The following is a 15,832-nucleotide window of genomic DNA, read 5'->3' as shown; positions in this document are numbered from 1 at the left end:
CTCTTTTCCCTGTTGGATTTCAATCTTGTTTTGGTTCCATTTCTTTCTATGCCCCTATTTATCCCTATTGGAATGGGAATATATCCAATGTCATTATATTGTTGGAAGCGTATAACTTTCTTTTGATTCTTATAGAGACTCACAATTAAGAATTTGCCTTGAGTCTTAACAAACTTTAGGCTTGGACTTTTAAGCAATGCTGAAGTGCTGTTAGAACTCTGGCAGCTCTTATAGATGGACCAAATGCATTTACATAAAGAAACAGATATGAGTCTTTTGGATATTTATTCTCAATGAACAAAATGATTAAGACAATTCATTCAAAAATAACATTTACTAAGTACGTATATTTTGCCAAATATGTGTGTTTTGATAGAGGCAGTGAGATAAAAACTCACATAATATGACCTCAGGAAGCTAATCATCTAGCCCTGGACTTGTTTCAGACAAGATGTGCTGGCTTCACAATCACTCTCCTACCGAAACAACTAGGAAGGAAAGCTACACAAAAGTACAAAGAAAAAATATTTTTAAAAGACTCAGAGAGCTATCAAAGTAGTATGTTTTTAAAGGTCTGAGGAAAGTCTAAGGTGGTGATCATGAGATCTTTGTAATTCTCTACTCTTTGAGGTATTTTTAAATTTGGAAGACACATGCACACATGCACATGGAAAAAGGAAACTAACTTGAGAAAGCTGAAGCCCTGAGACAGAAAGTCAGTAAGAATTTTCAGCAGCATTACAAAGCTAGTAGACCAAAGTTAATGGGAGAGACCTCACAGAAATCCTGTATTTTTTATGGGATCTTATAAAGGGTATGTTCTGGGAATAAAGAAAAACCAGCAATGAACCAGCCTCATTGCTCTCTAGAAACAAAATTTCTTAAAAAAAAACAACATATCCCAAAACTTCAAGTTACTTCTTTCATTTTCCCCGAGCAAAGTCTGGCTTTGACTCAAAACCAGTCTAACACTCGGAAAGACAAGAATTGACTAAAATCCAACAAATTAAGACAATAGGAAGAATCCCGCAGGAAATCTAGGTAATAAAGTAAACAGATATCAGCCTTGAAACAGCTGCAATTAGTATGTTGGAAAAAATGACAAGATAAAGAATCTCAACCAGGAATTGAAAGACTGAAAAAGTACAAAAATTTAATATGCATAACTAAAAACTGAAATTAAGAATACAACAGAGTTCTTAAAAGTTAGTAATACACAATTATTCAGGGAATTAATGAACTGAAGGGTAAGTGAAATTTGAATATTTTCTCTTCACTTAAAATAATATTTTAAAACATATATCTCAAACTCTATGGGGTCATACGCTGGTATAAGCACTGGACAGACTGGCAGCATCTACTGAATCAAATGCATATAGACCCAGTGTATTTATTCCCAATGACTCAGAAATGTCACTAATAGGCACACTCCTAAGTGAGAAAATAGAGGCATGTGCACTAGGGCTTTCCTCATATAGCATAGAACAACTGATTTGGGAGAAATAAATTCCTACAGCTCTGTCTATCCATCTGCTGAACAAACTTATTATATTCCAACTAAGACAGACGCCAAAGACAAATTTAGGTTGGTACAATATGCATATGTTCTTACTCACATGTCTATATCTGAACAGAACAGGATCCAAAGCACTTAAGGAAGTAGATTATGGCACAACCCAAGAAGTTGAACTCTAAGGAATGTGCTGATAATCACAAACTAAAGCTCTCTAATTTGTTCTAATTTGCCTTAGAAACTTTTAAATTACAATAAAATTTACCTCTTTGAACAGTAACATTATTAGCTGGAGAATGCCAGAGTCTTATTCTAGACACTTCTACTACTTAGACAGAATCATGTTAGCCTTTCAAGAAAAAGAGGTCAAGACTTGGGGCACATGGTAAGTAGTTGTTCATCATTACTCTACATTGTTATTTTGTATTAAGTTATATACTATAACTGCTCTATTTCATATCTAAAATATCCCTCAAAAGCTCCATGTGTTTGAGGGATAGAGAAAGAAGGAGATGAGGGTAAGGGGTACTAAAAATTAGCAAGAAAATGTATACATATCAACTACCACAAACATATACAAGAAAGAAAACTGGCCCTTGGGACAGTATATTCAACAGCGTGTTCATCCACTGAGCTGCTGAGAAGCAGGAGCTAACTGGAAGTGAGCAGGAGCTCACTGAGAGTATGACCTAGCAGTGGGTACTCTTGTCCCCAGCTCTTCCCTTCCCTCTTAGCTTCCTCCTGCCATGGGTTGAGCACGTTTTCCTGTACCATATTCTTCTGCCATCCCATGTCTGCTTTGGAGCTGGCTGACACTGACTGAAATCATCAACCACAATAAATCTCTCTTCCTTTAAATTGTGGATGTCAAATATTCTGTCCTTGTGACAGGAAGGTAACTTAGGATAAACAAGGCCACTCACTCTGACAGTGCATTTCTCCAACAATCCACTGTAAATCTTCTCCACATCTGGCAACAGGGTCTCCAACAAGAGAATATCCTTCTTTACAAGTATAAACTATGTTTTTCCCAACGGGAAACTTAGTATCTTCACCCTAAACAAAAATAAAAATGGAGAAAGGTTGAGTTTGTCTATTATGCATTAATAAAACATTTATTTTCCCTACAAATCATAGCTTCTTTTAGTCATCAGGCAATGTACATCCTATCAACTAATTTGGAAAATGGTTTATAAAATATTTTCCATGTATAGCACTATCCAACAATACTACTACCACCACTAATTGAAATAAAGCTATTAATGACATGTATACATGATGTATTGACCACTATACTGTGATGTATTCATTGGTCCCAATATACTAAGTGCTATACTTAAGCATTTTATTAAAGCTATTATTTAGTAAAGCATTTATTTACTGGATGCTATTCAAATAATTTCTTTCTCTTATATTTTTAGCGAGAGGCTGTTGATTGGCAATACTACCTCATAAGTGTTAATATGCATATACAGAAACGTCAAAATCCTGTCAGTTTTGTCAGAGTTTAAGTCTCACACTCATGAATTCAAGGAATCTATAATGCTGGTCTTCCCCACCCCACCCCTTCTACTCCACCATTAAGTGTGAATATAACTTTGTGGCTGGGTCAGATGCAAGAACACTTTATTAGCCTTTAATGCCAGGAGTTGAGCTTGCATGGTGAGGCAAAGAATTTAAGGTCCCAGCCCATATGAGATAATTGTGTTCATTTGAGTCACTCTGTTTTTTCTTCTTTACCCTCTGGTTCCCTGCCAGGAGAATGGTGAAGAAATTCTAGCCTGGAGCTGGTACCTACACAAGCTCAACACTAAAGATTACAGCAAAATTTCCCACTCTCCTCACTGGCTTTTGCTTTTGCTGTCCAAATCTGGTTCTATGGTGAAAGATGGTAAGAATCAGAGGGCTCAACTGAGTTTGAGGTTTGAAGAAAAGGGGGAAGGGTTCATGTTTATTCTTGATTCTAGCACCTAAGCTTTCTTACACCTTGCAAATAGACTTCTGTGCATCTAACTCAGCACTTCCTGGACATGGCTCTATGCCAGAACAGCCTGTGGCAATTTTTAAAAGTAAACTTTCAAGCTCTACCCCAAACCTATCAGATCAGAGGAAGCGGAGGGCAAGGAGCAAGTTACATCTCTTTTTAAATTCCCGGGATTATTCTGTCTGGCTAAGATAACAATGTTGAAAACTCTGTACTGGAATCTTAGGTGACAGCAGCCTCATGATTCCAAGGTATATAAGCTTCCTTGGCTTCACTCTCTGAGCCTGTTTCTGCAGGAACTCCCTGGATTGTGGTGACTATAGTCACCATACTATGTAGTGGGACACTGTGTGCAGTGGAGGTGCTAGCTTCTCTTATTCTTTCTCTCTGCAGTACCTACATTGGGGAAACCAGAAACTCTAAGTGATCATATATGTTCAAAAGTCAAGAGTTTAAGAGGCAAAAATTCTTCACAACAGCATCATTGAGGACATCCTGTTGACAGATATCTTCTGTGTGACCCATGATGAACCTTCACTGGAATTTGGGAATCAAGTCCTCACCACAAAAAAAGACTGAGAATATCCCTAAGTAATATAGTCCCAAAGCCAAACCAAGTGCCTAAAATGGCAAATGGCAGATGACTAGTAGTCCTTTCCTTTCGGAACTAGAAAACTATACAGTGATCCAAATCTCAATACAAAGTGACCTACATGTCTTTTTTTTTTCTGTACCAGGAACCAAACTCAGGACCTTGCAATTGCTAGGAAAGTACTATGCCACTGAGCTATATCCCCTATCTCTAATGTCTTTTGGCTCCTGGAATAAACATAATTCTTTATTCCAATCCTCACATTATTATTTTTTTAAAACTTGTTTCATTGGCAAAAACAAGGAAATTTATTTGTAGATTCTTTATATTCACAGTGGCAATGTTGAATAGCCCTCTGGCATGACTATGTTTCTAATTCAGTGGGTGGCAGTGTTGATTTCCCACAACAACAAAAGATATACTGACTTTTGTAAAGTCTGAATTACCTTGGGCCAAAGAGTAAAAGTCACGAACTAAAGTCACCATGAAAACTAAAATTCACACATATTTTTAGCTCTATTTTGCTATGGAGGAAGCATATAGATAATGGCCCAATACAGATATAGCACTTAGAATATTTTAAGAATATATGTATTTCTCTCATAACCAACTTGAACAAATCCATCTTTCAATGCAGGAGGTGATGAACAGAATTCTTTTGGAACCAAAGACAAAGGAAAGCAATGTGGTTCAAGCAATCTGAAAGGAGAGAGAAAAAGGTGATTAACATGATTGAATTCTATAGTTTAATAAATATTTTGCACTGTATTGAATTTTTCCTTTGTATCCAAAGGCATATAAAGTATAAGTTTATTCTGTGACATTTTTGTCCTTCTTAGAACCAAATACCTGCTTATCTTCTATGATATAAAATTCAAATAAAAACTTGATACACCAAAACACAGTAATTTAATTGATCAGTGTATATAAAAACAACCATGAGAGAGGGGCTGGAGGGAAGGGAAAGGGGATGAAAATCAAGAGAACTAAAGATGAAAATCTTGATGAAAATAGAGCTTTTGCAAATGGGAAGAGGACAAAAATTGGAGGGGACAGGGAAAGAGAGGAGGGATTGGGATGAAAAGTTGAAAAAGAAGAATTAGACCTATTCTATCCATGAATTGAATCCCCACGATAAATGTTACCATAATGTACTGTAAACATGAGCTAATAAAAAAGAGGTAACTCTGGACAACACACCTAGTGTATGTGACTTCTAGCGCTCACTAGTTTCAGAACTTACTTTTCTCCTGTTATTGGGCTCTGAGATTCCTTTAACACAGAATTAATTTCGTGTTGAAAATGAAGAGAATAAAGTTAATGATCCCAAAAAATCAAGAGACACAAACTTATAATAACTACTACTTACTAAGCATCTACTATGTGCCAGGCATGATAGCTGTTGCTTTGTACATGTGCATTACTTTAATGCAATTCATGTAGCCACTGGTTGAGACATTTGGAAAATAACAATGACACAGAAAATTTCAATACCTTGTCCAAGATTATGAACTGATAAATACCAGGGCTAGATTAATGTCCAGTCAGTTGGACTTCTACAATCATGTTCTTTCTGTCTCTCATAAGCAATAAGAAAGAGAAAGTCACGATGTCTACATTTTTTTCAATACCTAAAATGAATAGCACATTCTTAGACAAAAACTTTTTTGACAAAGTCTGAGGCAAGAATCCTAAGCCTACTAGACTCCTAACCCTGACAGTTTGCCATCAACAGAATCTTCCCTGGGGGGGAATGTGTAGTAACTAGAATCATAATGGTATCATCAGTCACTAAGCAGTAGATTTCAACAGTACCTCTGAGATCAGTGTGCCACCAGTATATCTACTCCAGAGACACAAAATCTGAGGAAAAACATTGAAATAGCCTATAAGCATTGCCTGCTTCTCAGCTCAAAGCCCTGCCCTTTTGCAACACTCTAAGGAAACCAGAAATGTAAAGTTTTGAGCAAATTTTCCTGTTTGTGGAGAGGATATTTCGCTTTCTCTGAACACCAACAAGAGTGAAAACTCTTCCAAATCCTCCCTAAAGAAGCATCCATCCCTCCAGTTTTATATCTAAAGTTAGGGAAATTAGGTTCACTCAGACAGAGACCCCCCCTCAGATCCTCACTCTCCCATGAGGGACATTTTTTTTTTAAATGTTTGGAGCAGAGTCTCTCTACCTAGTTCAGGCTGGCCTTGAACTCACTATGTATCTCAGGCTGGCCTCAGATTTGCTGCAATCCTTCTGCCTCAGCCTCCTAAATGCTAGAACTATAGCATGTGCCACTAAGTTAGGCAGGGCCAGCACTGCTTTCTACCATAACCCATATGCTTTCAGCTCCCTCAGTTGAGAGACACTGATTATTGTCAGATTAAATGGCATAGAAGACCTAGATATAAGATACGCCACTTCCTTTCTACCACATTCCCTTCTACCCTATCTGCAAGCATATTACCTCTTTTTTTTAACTTATGTGATATTCAAATTATCTTATTAGAATTCTCTCGCAAAACCCTGATCAGAAAAAAATAAAATAAAACAAAACAAAACAAAAATAACCTTGACCAGAAAACGCTTGTAACTATAGTGTAAACCCCCAGTGAGGGCCACGAGGAGAACCAGCATTCCTGAGGTCCGAGATCCGGCCATGGTGGGACTCAAGCAGCTTATTCGCCTGCCCTCTTGGTAAGCGCCCCTAGTGTGGGCGAGGAGGAGACCCACTGGTTCCTGTGAGCCTACCAGCATGCTGGCTGAAAATCAAACACCCTTCCCTCTCCCCTGCAGCTACTAGGGATAGATGTCTCAGCATCTCTTGGGAGGATGACCATATGCAGTATAGCAAATATGGGGAATTTCCTTCTATCTTCTGTTTGAAGGCAAAGATTGTTTTCACTATTGTGTTTTATGTTTCTTCTGCTCTATTCAATACTCCCAATTGGTTTTATAATGTTGTTTTTGGTTTTATTTTGCTACTATCCCAGTATCCTACTGAGAAATTCTGTATCAGTATTACTGCATTTTCTCAATTGGCTTTGTTCTGTCTTGTGCTGTTGCATTTTTACTACTTTCAAAATAAAATTTTAAAAATAAAGAATACTGTAAACAGAGAAGCGGCTATCTGAGACCTGGCCATGTTGGGACTTAGGCGGCTGCACAAGAAAGCAATTTGCCTGCCCTCTTGGTAAATGTCCCTGGCACCAACCAGGAGGAGAACCAGTCAGCTGTTCCCAAGAGCCTACCAGTGCACAGGCTGAGAATCAAACATCTCCCCCACTCCCAGTCAGCATCTGGGGACAGAGTTCTGAGCATCTCTTGGGAGGAAGACCATATGCAGTAAGGCAAATAAGGGGGATTTCTTTCTATGCTCTGTTTGAAGGCAAAGGTTATTTTCACTGTTATGTTTGTGTAATGATTGTTATGCTCTATTCAGTATTCTCCTTCAATTGGTTTTATAATGGTCTGTTATTGGTTTGATTTCTCTATACCTAACTGACTGGAAAACTATTGTGAAGATAATGAGATATACTATAGTACCTATTACTACTATCGCAGTATCCTCCTGTGAAGTTCTGTACCAATGTCACTACATTGTCGATTGACTTTGTTTTATCTTGTTCTGTTGTATTTTTACTACATTCTAAGTAAAAGAAAAATAAAAGAATAGTGTAAACAGTGAGGATGGGATAGGAAATTCTGGACCATGATACATTGCATCAACTATGCATTTTTAAGATAGCTTTTGCAAGTTCCTTGCACATGTGAAGTTCATGCCAGATGACCACAGAGCTAATCAGTGAAGATATCCATCTCAAGCATCTAGTTTTAGGCTTCACCTAAGAAAAATAGGGAATGGTATGCCCCCCTCCCCGCCTTCAATTCTTGGTCCCTGTCTCTTTTGCAAAAGATCTATTTCCCTATTTCCTATTGCCTATCCTTTATTTTGTTCTTTAATTATTTATGCTTTGGTTTCCCCATATGAGAGAAAGCATGAGATATTTAAGGTTGGTCATTGGAATTTTAGAGCTATGGCAAGTAACTTAGCCAAGGTTACACTGCAAGTAGGTGGCACACTGGCTGGAGGCCAAAGCTGTGCTCACATCCACTCAGAATGCTCTTCATAATAAATATAATCATCATGTACTGTAAACATGTACCAACAAATGTTAAAATTAAAAACAAACTGTGCACTCAGTTGGGCTTTATCTAGTTACCCAGCCCTATGTCTCTCTGGTGTCAGGAAAATCTATGCTGACACCAGTGCTGTGGGGCAAAGCAGTCACTGATAAAAATCACCACGTGCTTTCTTAGTCTTTCCACGGAGCCACCACGTGCTCTGTGCTTACTGCCAAGGTCACTGTGTTAATGTAACTGTGCAGAAGTCTGGTCCATTACCGCAAATGCTCCAGCTCTTCATCTTCACACTGCCTGGTTTCGGTTGTCTCTCCAATGCAGGACTTTCCACCTGCACTGGGATACGGGTTATTACATGCTCGGGTCCTTGTTTTCTTTCCTTGAACACAGGGACTCCACGAGGACCAGCAACTCCAACCTCCATCAATCCCACCTGTAAGACAATTATTTATGTAAGACAAGAGAGAGGCTCTTCAGCAAGTTCCTTGAGAGGATGACTTCAGAGATTATTTCTATGGTTCTTGCCATGTGTTTACTGGAGGAAGAAATAATTCTGGGAATTGATTATCTCTGCTGTGTTCACTGAGATTTCCTAAAATACCCAGAACTCTATACACTGACTCAGAATATCCATATTAAGGCTGCATCAGTGAACTCTTTGCATTTTTTAAATTTGTTCATTATATTATAACTGCTTCAAATCACTTTCATAGACACTGTATCATTTACAGTGTTATTTCTCCCAGATCAGTCAAGGTAGGCAACAGTTCTATTTCTAATATACATGGAATCTAACACAAAGCGTTTAAATGCTACATTCGGTGGAGAAGTGACTACTGACAGGGTCACACTCAGACTGTAACCAATTACGCAGCTGAGTCCAGACTTTCCTTCACCCCACAGTGTCTAATAAGGCAAATTCCTATAGCTGACAGGAGTTTGCCAAGAAAAGAACATGACCTACTACATTCTTCAGTCTGCTAACCCCAAAGCATTCCAACTCCCTGTCTTCCCAGCACCTCCTTGCCTTCTTTTATAAACCAAGGAAATGCATGAGTAAGAGGAAGTTTTTAAGTCACTGATTCTTCCTCCTTCCAGCATCCTTCTCCAATGTACAGACACTTTCTAACCCACGTCTTGCTAGTCGAAGCCTATTTAAGATTCATGGTTCCCTTGGTATTTTCCCCTATCACGCTCCTTGGGGAAAACAGGGACAAACTACATCATATCCTAAGAGCCTTGTTCTCCTAGTTAGACAGTGATCTCTAAGACCACGCTCGCAGAGCGCGGTATTCCAACAGTGTTGTATCCTGATGTGGGAGTATTTGCTAATCCTAAATTTCTTCTTCTCTGTGGCCACACTCCTCTTCTCCCTACTCCACAATGCTTCAGTATTACATCAAAGCTAAGCCAATTTATGTATTTTCCATGACCTTCCTTATGCTATCATAATTATATTTTACTTAACAAAGTAGTCCTGAGTACGTTATCAGGGGCCAAAAGTAACTTAATATGTTGTGGTTGATACCCTAGTCCTTACCAGCAGGCAGTGTTTCCATTATAATAGAAAACTAGAAATGTAAGCCACAAAGAAAGGAATCATCAGGGTGGAATTTCAATTCTCCAGGACAGGCTTGGGGGAACATCTGGGGATAAGGATGACTTACTGAGGCATGTCTATAAGCCACCATTGTTTAGCCGTGTATTTGTTCATTTATCAAACATGTACGTAATGATGTCTATAAACCTGAGCTTTATGTCAGGCTGTAAGAACAAAAAAAGAAATCAAACAGATCTGACCTTAAGGAATGAGCTTTCTGGAGAATACAGACATATACATAACTATAAGAATAAAAATAAACACTGATAAGTTGTACTCATACTCTGACCACTAAGGTGTTTAGCTTCATATAGCCATAAGTGTTTGAAGCATTATGCATACTATTGAACACACAGAAGATGTTCAGAAGATATTTATGAATGAATGATTGATGGTACTTTATGCAAAATAGAATTAGAGATGTTTCAAAGAGCTTACTGTCAGTTTAAGCAATGTGAACACACGCTCCACAAACCTGTGTTGCAGCAAAACATTAGGGAGATAATTATGGAAAATATTTTCACCATATTCTATTTTTTTGTTGTTTTGTTCTACATTGTTGTTGATGATTATAATGTTTTTGAGGCAGGGTCTGACTATGTAGTCCAGGTTGGCCTCAAACTCACGATCATCTTCCTACTTAGTCTCTTGAGTGCTGGGATTACAGGTGTGAGCCACTGAGCCTGACCCATACTCTATTTTTCAATTCAAATAGAGATGAGGGAGTGGGGCCCACAGTGGGATTATTAATTCAGGTGGATAGAAAGAGAACAGTAAAAAGTCAGGCACAGTAACTATAATACAGAGATGGGCAAGGGAGAGAGATATAAATTCAAACACAAGTTCACTTCTTCATATATCAGGAAGCACATCTCAAGGCCAAAAAAAGAAGGGGTTAAATAGTTTTCAATGTGTTCTTCAATCACCAAAGGCAATTCGGCACACTGACCTGCGTGATCCCCTACGAGGACCCCTTGCTCACATGCCACACCTTTGGTGTACGGTTTGCAGTTGCACTGACACTGAGTTCCCACCACAATGGCCACGCCACCATTTTGGCAAGGACGGCAATGGCAAGGGTCGAACTCATCCAGGTACTCCTCCAGAGCCCGCTTCAGGTACAGTCTTTTCACAGCAGCACAAGGTGCTTCCTTTACCAACTCATACAGAGGCGTTAGCTACACAAAGAAAGAAATCAAAGTCAGTGTTCAGAGCTCGAGGTAAAAATATTTTTCTTCTCACATTAGCACCATCCCCACAGAAACAAGTCAAAAGCTACTCTTATTCTCATGATAATATTCCCTCCTTATCCACCAGGGATTTGTCTCGAAACCTTAGCAAAAGCTAGAAATGGTTGATAGTACCAAACCTATGAACACTATAATTTTTCTATCCAATCTGTGATAAAAGCTAATTCATAAATTAAGCATAGGAAGAGATTAATAACAATAACGGTTGTAGTCAGGGATTACAAGGAAAACAATTATATTACAGAATACATAATTTATAGTATTATTGTATAATAGTCACCCTAAAAGTTAAATACAAGACGTTCAGGAAATCTATCCACACACTAAGACCCAAAGCATCCAACTGAGGGCCTGGCAACATCCTGCATGAGTCCTCATGGCAACATCCTGCATGAGTCCAACTAAAGACCTAGAGCCCATGACAGTGCTCCTTATAAGTCCAGCTGGAGGCCTAGAGCCCACAACAATGTCTCATGTAAGTTGTTATACAGATTCACCTTGGAAAGGCCCAAAGGTCAGTGGTGAAAGCTAGAAAGCTGTGGCAGGGGGATGAAGAATCTGTGCCAGTAGGCTGAAGGTTCTACAATGGAGTGAAAAAGCAGTGCTCAAGATAAGGACCAGGGCTCCCCTGAAAAGCATCACAGCTAACCTCAGCAACAACGAAGTCCTGAGCTCCTCTTACAATGAGAACAGCCGAGTTCCTATCAGGAAGTCAGCATGACAAGCTTCTCCTGGAGATTGAATAGCACCACCTCTAATTGTCCGGAGCCAGAAAGCAATAAAGACCAGAGCTCCTCCAAAATGAGCCACAGCCATGCTCAATGACAACAAGGTCCTGAGCTTGATGATGACTCAGAATCACAGCAATTCTGTTCAGCTTGTTACAAGTTGACCAGTCCACCACAGGTCATCAGTCTACCACAATAATTGGAGCAGTTATACTGTAATAAATCTTCTTTAAAATGCATGAATTGAGCTGGGAATGGTAGCACACTCTTGTAATCTTAGAACTCTTAAAAAAATGAGTCAGTAAGACTGCAAGTTCAAGCCCCACGTGGGCTATTTTATTTGAATCAAAATTTTTAAAAAGTTGTAAAGGACTGGGGATGTAGCTCAGTGCAAATGTCCTGAGTTCAGTTCTCAGTACTACAAAAAAATTATGAATTGTTTATTTCTGGAAATTTCCATATAGTATTTTCATACCACAATTGATTGACCCGAAACTGACACCAAGAAAAGTGAAATTGCAAATAAGGAGGAACTATGATAGAATTATTTTTTGCTCAAATAAAAAATGAAAACAATTCACTCTGTTGGCAACAAAATTGAGATCTGAATTAGCTACCAGAGGAATTTTTTTTTTAGATTCTGTAAGCATGTATACAATTTACAAAGCAGAATACTCGTTTTCTACTTAATGGATGATTATTTTGAAGAAAATATAGAACCATCCTTATAGAAAATAGGAAAAAAAGAAATGCACTTAGATTACAGAAAAAAAGTAAATGTAGAGTTAAGTTTCCTGACTCTGACATATTTCACGTTTTAGTGGAGATGGTGGGCATTTGCCTACAGAAGGTAAACATTGTCTGTGTTGGATATTTCAGTAGAAAAGCAACTTATAAATCCCAGATGTCCTGAAAAATTTTAAATAGCCTGCTCTCTCAGGAGAACAGGGAGCTGATTTATAGCACTTGCTAATTTTTTAGTGTCTTTTCACCATGACCAATTTCAGAATGCCACCAGGATGTCACAAAGCACACAGTTCAGAACAGGTGTGCACCATTGGCTCTTGGGAGCCAGGCTTTTCTGATCATAGATCTGCATGGTCTTTTTTCTTTCACTGTTCCTTTGCTGCTCAGCCAATAAGTTAACACAACAATGAAGGTTACCATCTTTATGAAAGGGTGCCTAATTCAGTCAATGAAAAAAATATTCATTTTTCCCTAAGATTTTTAAAGAATGGATGGGGCACTGACAATGAATACAAGCCATCCTAAATGTTTACAAATGACACTTTCAGAAGTTTCTTGGGGGAAAAAGACTCGTCCTTGCACTCCTGGCTTTATTCAAAGGAAGTGGGTTCAGGAGAGTACTTGAAGAGCCATTGTCAATTTTCTAAGTATATGAAGCATGTCAAAGTCTCTTAAACTCTGAAAATCTGGCTTTGCTTGAGATTCCCAAACCAGGGACTAGATCATAAAATTAGCTCTGCTCTAATGTTTGCTTTGAAATTTTGGATTAATTTCATTGAGATTGCCATATTAGAGAACAATATGAGCATCTCACAAATTTAGCATTTTCTTATGTTGATTTTTATCTGTAAAAAACACAGGGAGAACCAGGAAAACTGCATGCATCCTAACCAGTCCCCATAAGAATGCACGAAATGTACCTGCACACATATACCTCAGACATCTCCACCAGTTCACCACCTGTATTAGAAACCATATCCACTCATCTTGTGTTACATGTCCACCAGATTTCTGATTGTTTTCCTTCTATCACTCCATGATAACTCACAAGCTGCACCCAGCAAGCTTGAGACCTTTTACTAAGTAATATTCTCCCTCTCTCTCTCTCTCTCTCTCTCTCTCTCTCTTATTCTCTCTCATGTGTGTGTGTGTGTTATAAAACTGCAGCTGTTTTATTGATAGCCATGTTTTTATGAGCATCACAGGTGATTTTTTTTTTAGTCTTATGTCCCTAACGATTTTTCCCTACAAGTTTTGTGGTCTTTATTGTTCAATTTTGCATAGCTCAGTGACTTGGGGGAACACACATGTTGTGTTATAAAAAGACTGACTGTATCAATAAAACATCCTTAATTCTGCCAACCAATTTGGTGCTATCTTCAGGAACAGATGAGCCATAGCCACAGGAAGAAAGGTGATCTAATCTGACAGATGTAATAGCAGGCAAATCTAAATGCCTTCCCCTGGAAAGAATCCATAACTCCTCTGAATTAGGAGCTGAGGAAAATAAAATCAAATTTATGCCAACAGTTAAAAATATAAATTTCATCTTCAATTTCTCTTGAGATTTACAAGACACTTAACCTTTACAACAGAGATATTAAAATGCCAGATACCACACCTTCCATTTCTTATTATTATGTATATATTCATTTTACATATAAAACATAATTGGGATACAAAAAATACTAATTACAGCAGATTGTATTTAGCCACCTTGAGCTGAACTCATTTTCCCAATGCAAATAAACATGACTGCTTCCTACTGCTTTAAACAGAGCGTCACACACCTTTTGTTTTATGACTTGCGGAAGACTAGGCACAGATTCTGCCCAAAGAGAGTATCTCTTTTTGTTGTCAGCAGGATTCTTCAGATCCAGGAATTTAAGGCCAGATATGAGGGCTGAAGTTCCCCCTCTAACAAAGGATTCTCCTTCCAACATATTGTTCTTAGTTCCTACACAGGAGAAATCCACGGTAGTTAGTCAGAGTGCACAAATCACCTGACCATAAGAACATTGATGTGAAGAGTCTGTCAAGTATTTTTAAAAATCTATCAATTCTATGGCATCCTGGGAAAAGCAAAACCATAGACATAGTTTTAAAAAATGAGGAGTGGCTACATAGGCAGAGTTCAGAAACTATTTTGTGTAGTACTCTACTGGTAGGTAGAGGTCATTGGACATCTTTCTGAACCCAGAAAACAGACATCAAGAGCAAATCCTAATGTAGACTGAGGTTGAGTGATAATGATGCATCAGTGTGGATTCACCAGTTCTCACCAGTGTCCCGTCTGTGGAGAATGTGGACAGTGGGAGAGACGCTGCAGGCTCAGAGAACAGAAGTCTATCTCCAAACCTGTGGACTTTCCTCCCGACTATGCTGTAAACAAAAGCAGCTCTAAAAGATGATATTACTTTTAAAAGTAAAAGAAAAAATTAATTCCCTGACAGTAGATAGTATAAGAAAATAACTGTTAGTGGGTTTGATGATCTCAGTATAATGGGAATGTCATGTGTTGCAGGAAAATGGCCTCAGAACATGTATGCATGTATTTAAGGATGAAGGAATATGATGTCTACCATTTAATTTCAAATAGCTCAGCAAAAGTTATAAACATTTTTGTGTATGTATGTGATATGTATACTTCTAAATAACCACACAGTATTATAAGTGCAGCAAAATGCCAAAATATTAATTGTATATAAGTGATGAGTATAAGGATACTAAGTGCTACATTATTCCAATGTTTTGTATGTTTAAAAATTTTTGTAATAAAATGGAGGGGAAAAATCCTTGAAACTTGTATATTAACAATTTAAAAACTGTTAATTAAGAGGAATACACTTCCTAACATGTGAAAGATGTTCTGAAAAGTGTGAATGTTAATTGAATTCTTTTTTTCATTGATGCAGTTCATAACTTCAGAAATATTTTTATCTGCGTTTGTAATCAACTTTTACATAAGTCATGACTACAAACTCTTAATCACACAGATTGCATTCTGAGTGATTTCCATGTCCTTTCTTGTAACTGCAAAATTTGCAATTTGATAAATCAAGCAATGAGTTAATGAGAAATTATCACAAAAGCTTGATATTTTAAATAAATTACCTGAGTGCTTCCTCATCTTCATTGGTAATTATGTTTTTAATATTCAAATAGTCATCTTTTTAATATATTCAGGATATCACAAAGTTCATGTTCCAAACCACCAAATCACAACTAGTATGGTGACTGTTTATTCCTAAGCTCAAACCGAAGACCCTGAGGGTCTCAACGA

At 38.0% G+C, this 15,832-nt stretch overlaps 1 protein-coding gene across 1 annotated transcript in view; it reads right to left on the bottom strand.

Moving 5' to 3' along the window:
• C7 (complement C7) overlaps positions 1 to 15,832 on the bottom strand; it is a 62,397-nt gene that overhangs the window by 21,299 nt on the left and 25,266 nt on the right. Inside the window, exons 10-14 of the mRNA XM_003470267.3 lie at positions 14,340 to 14,506; positions 10,774 to 11,002; positions 8,486 to 8,657; positions 4,701 to 4,788; positions 2,437 to 2,569 (exon numbers count right to left, since the gene is read on the bottom strand). Coding sequence (XP_003470315.1) covers positions 2,437 to 2,569; positions 4,701 to 4,788; positions 8,486 to 8,657; positions 10,774 to 11,002; positions 14,340 to 14,506 — 789 coding nt within the window. The remainder of the gene's footprint in view (positions 1 to 2,436; positions 2,570 to 4,700; positions 4,789 to 8,485; positions 8,658 to 10,773; positions 11,003 to 14,339; positions 14,507 to 15,832) is intronic.

The sequence above is a fragment of the Cavia porcellus genome, unplaced genomic scaffold (genome assembly GCF_034190915.1).
Source record: "Cavia porcellus strain 051 isolate PalLab524CR breed Dunkin Hartley unplaced genomic scaffold, mCavPor4.1 scaffold_11, whole genome shotgun sequence".
Lineage (NCBI taxonomy): Eukaryota > Metazoa > Chordata > Mammalia > Rodentia > Caviidae > Cavia > Cavia porcellus.
This window is presented reverse-complemented; position numbering and strand designations above follow the sequence as displayed.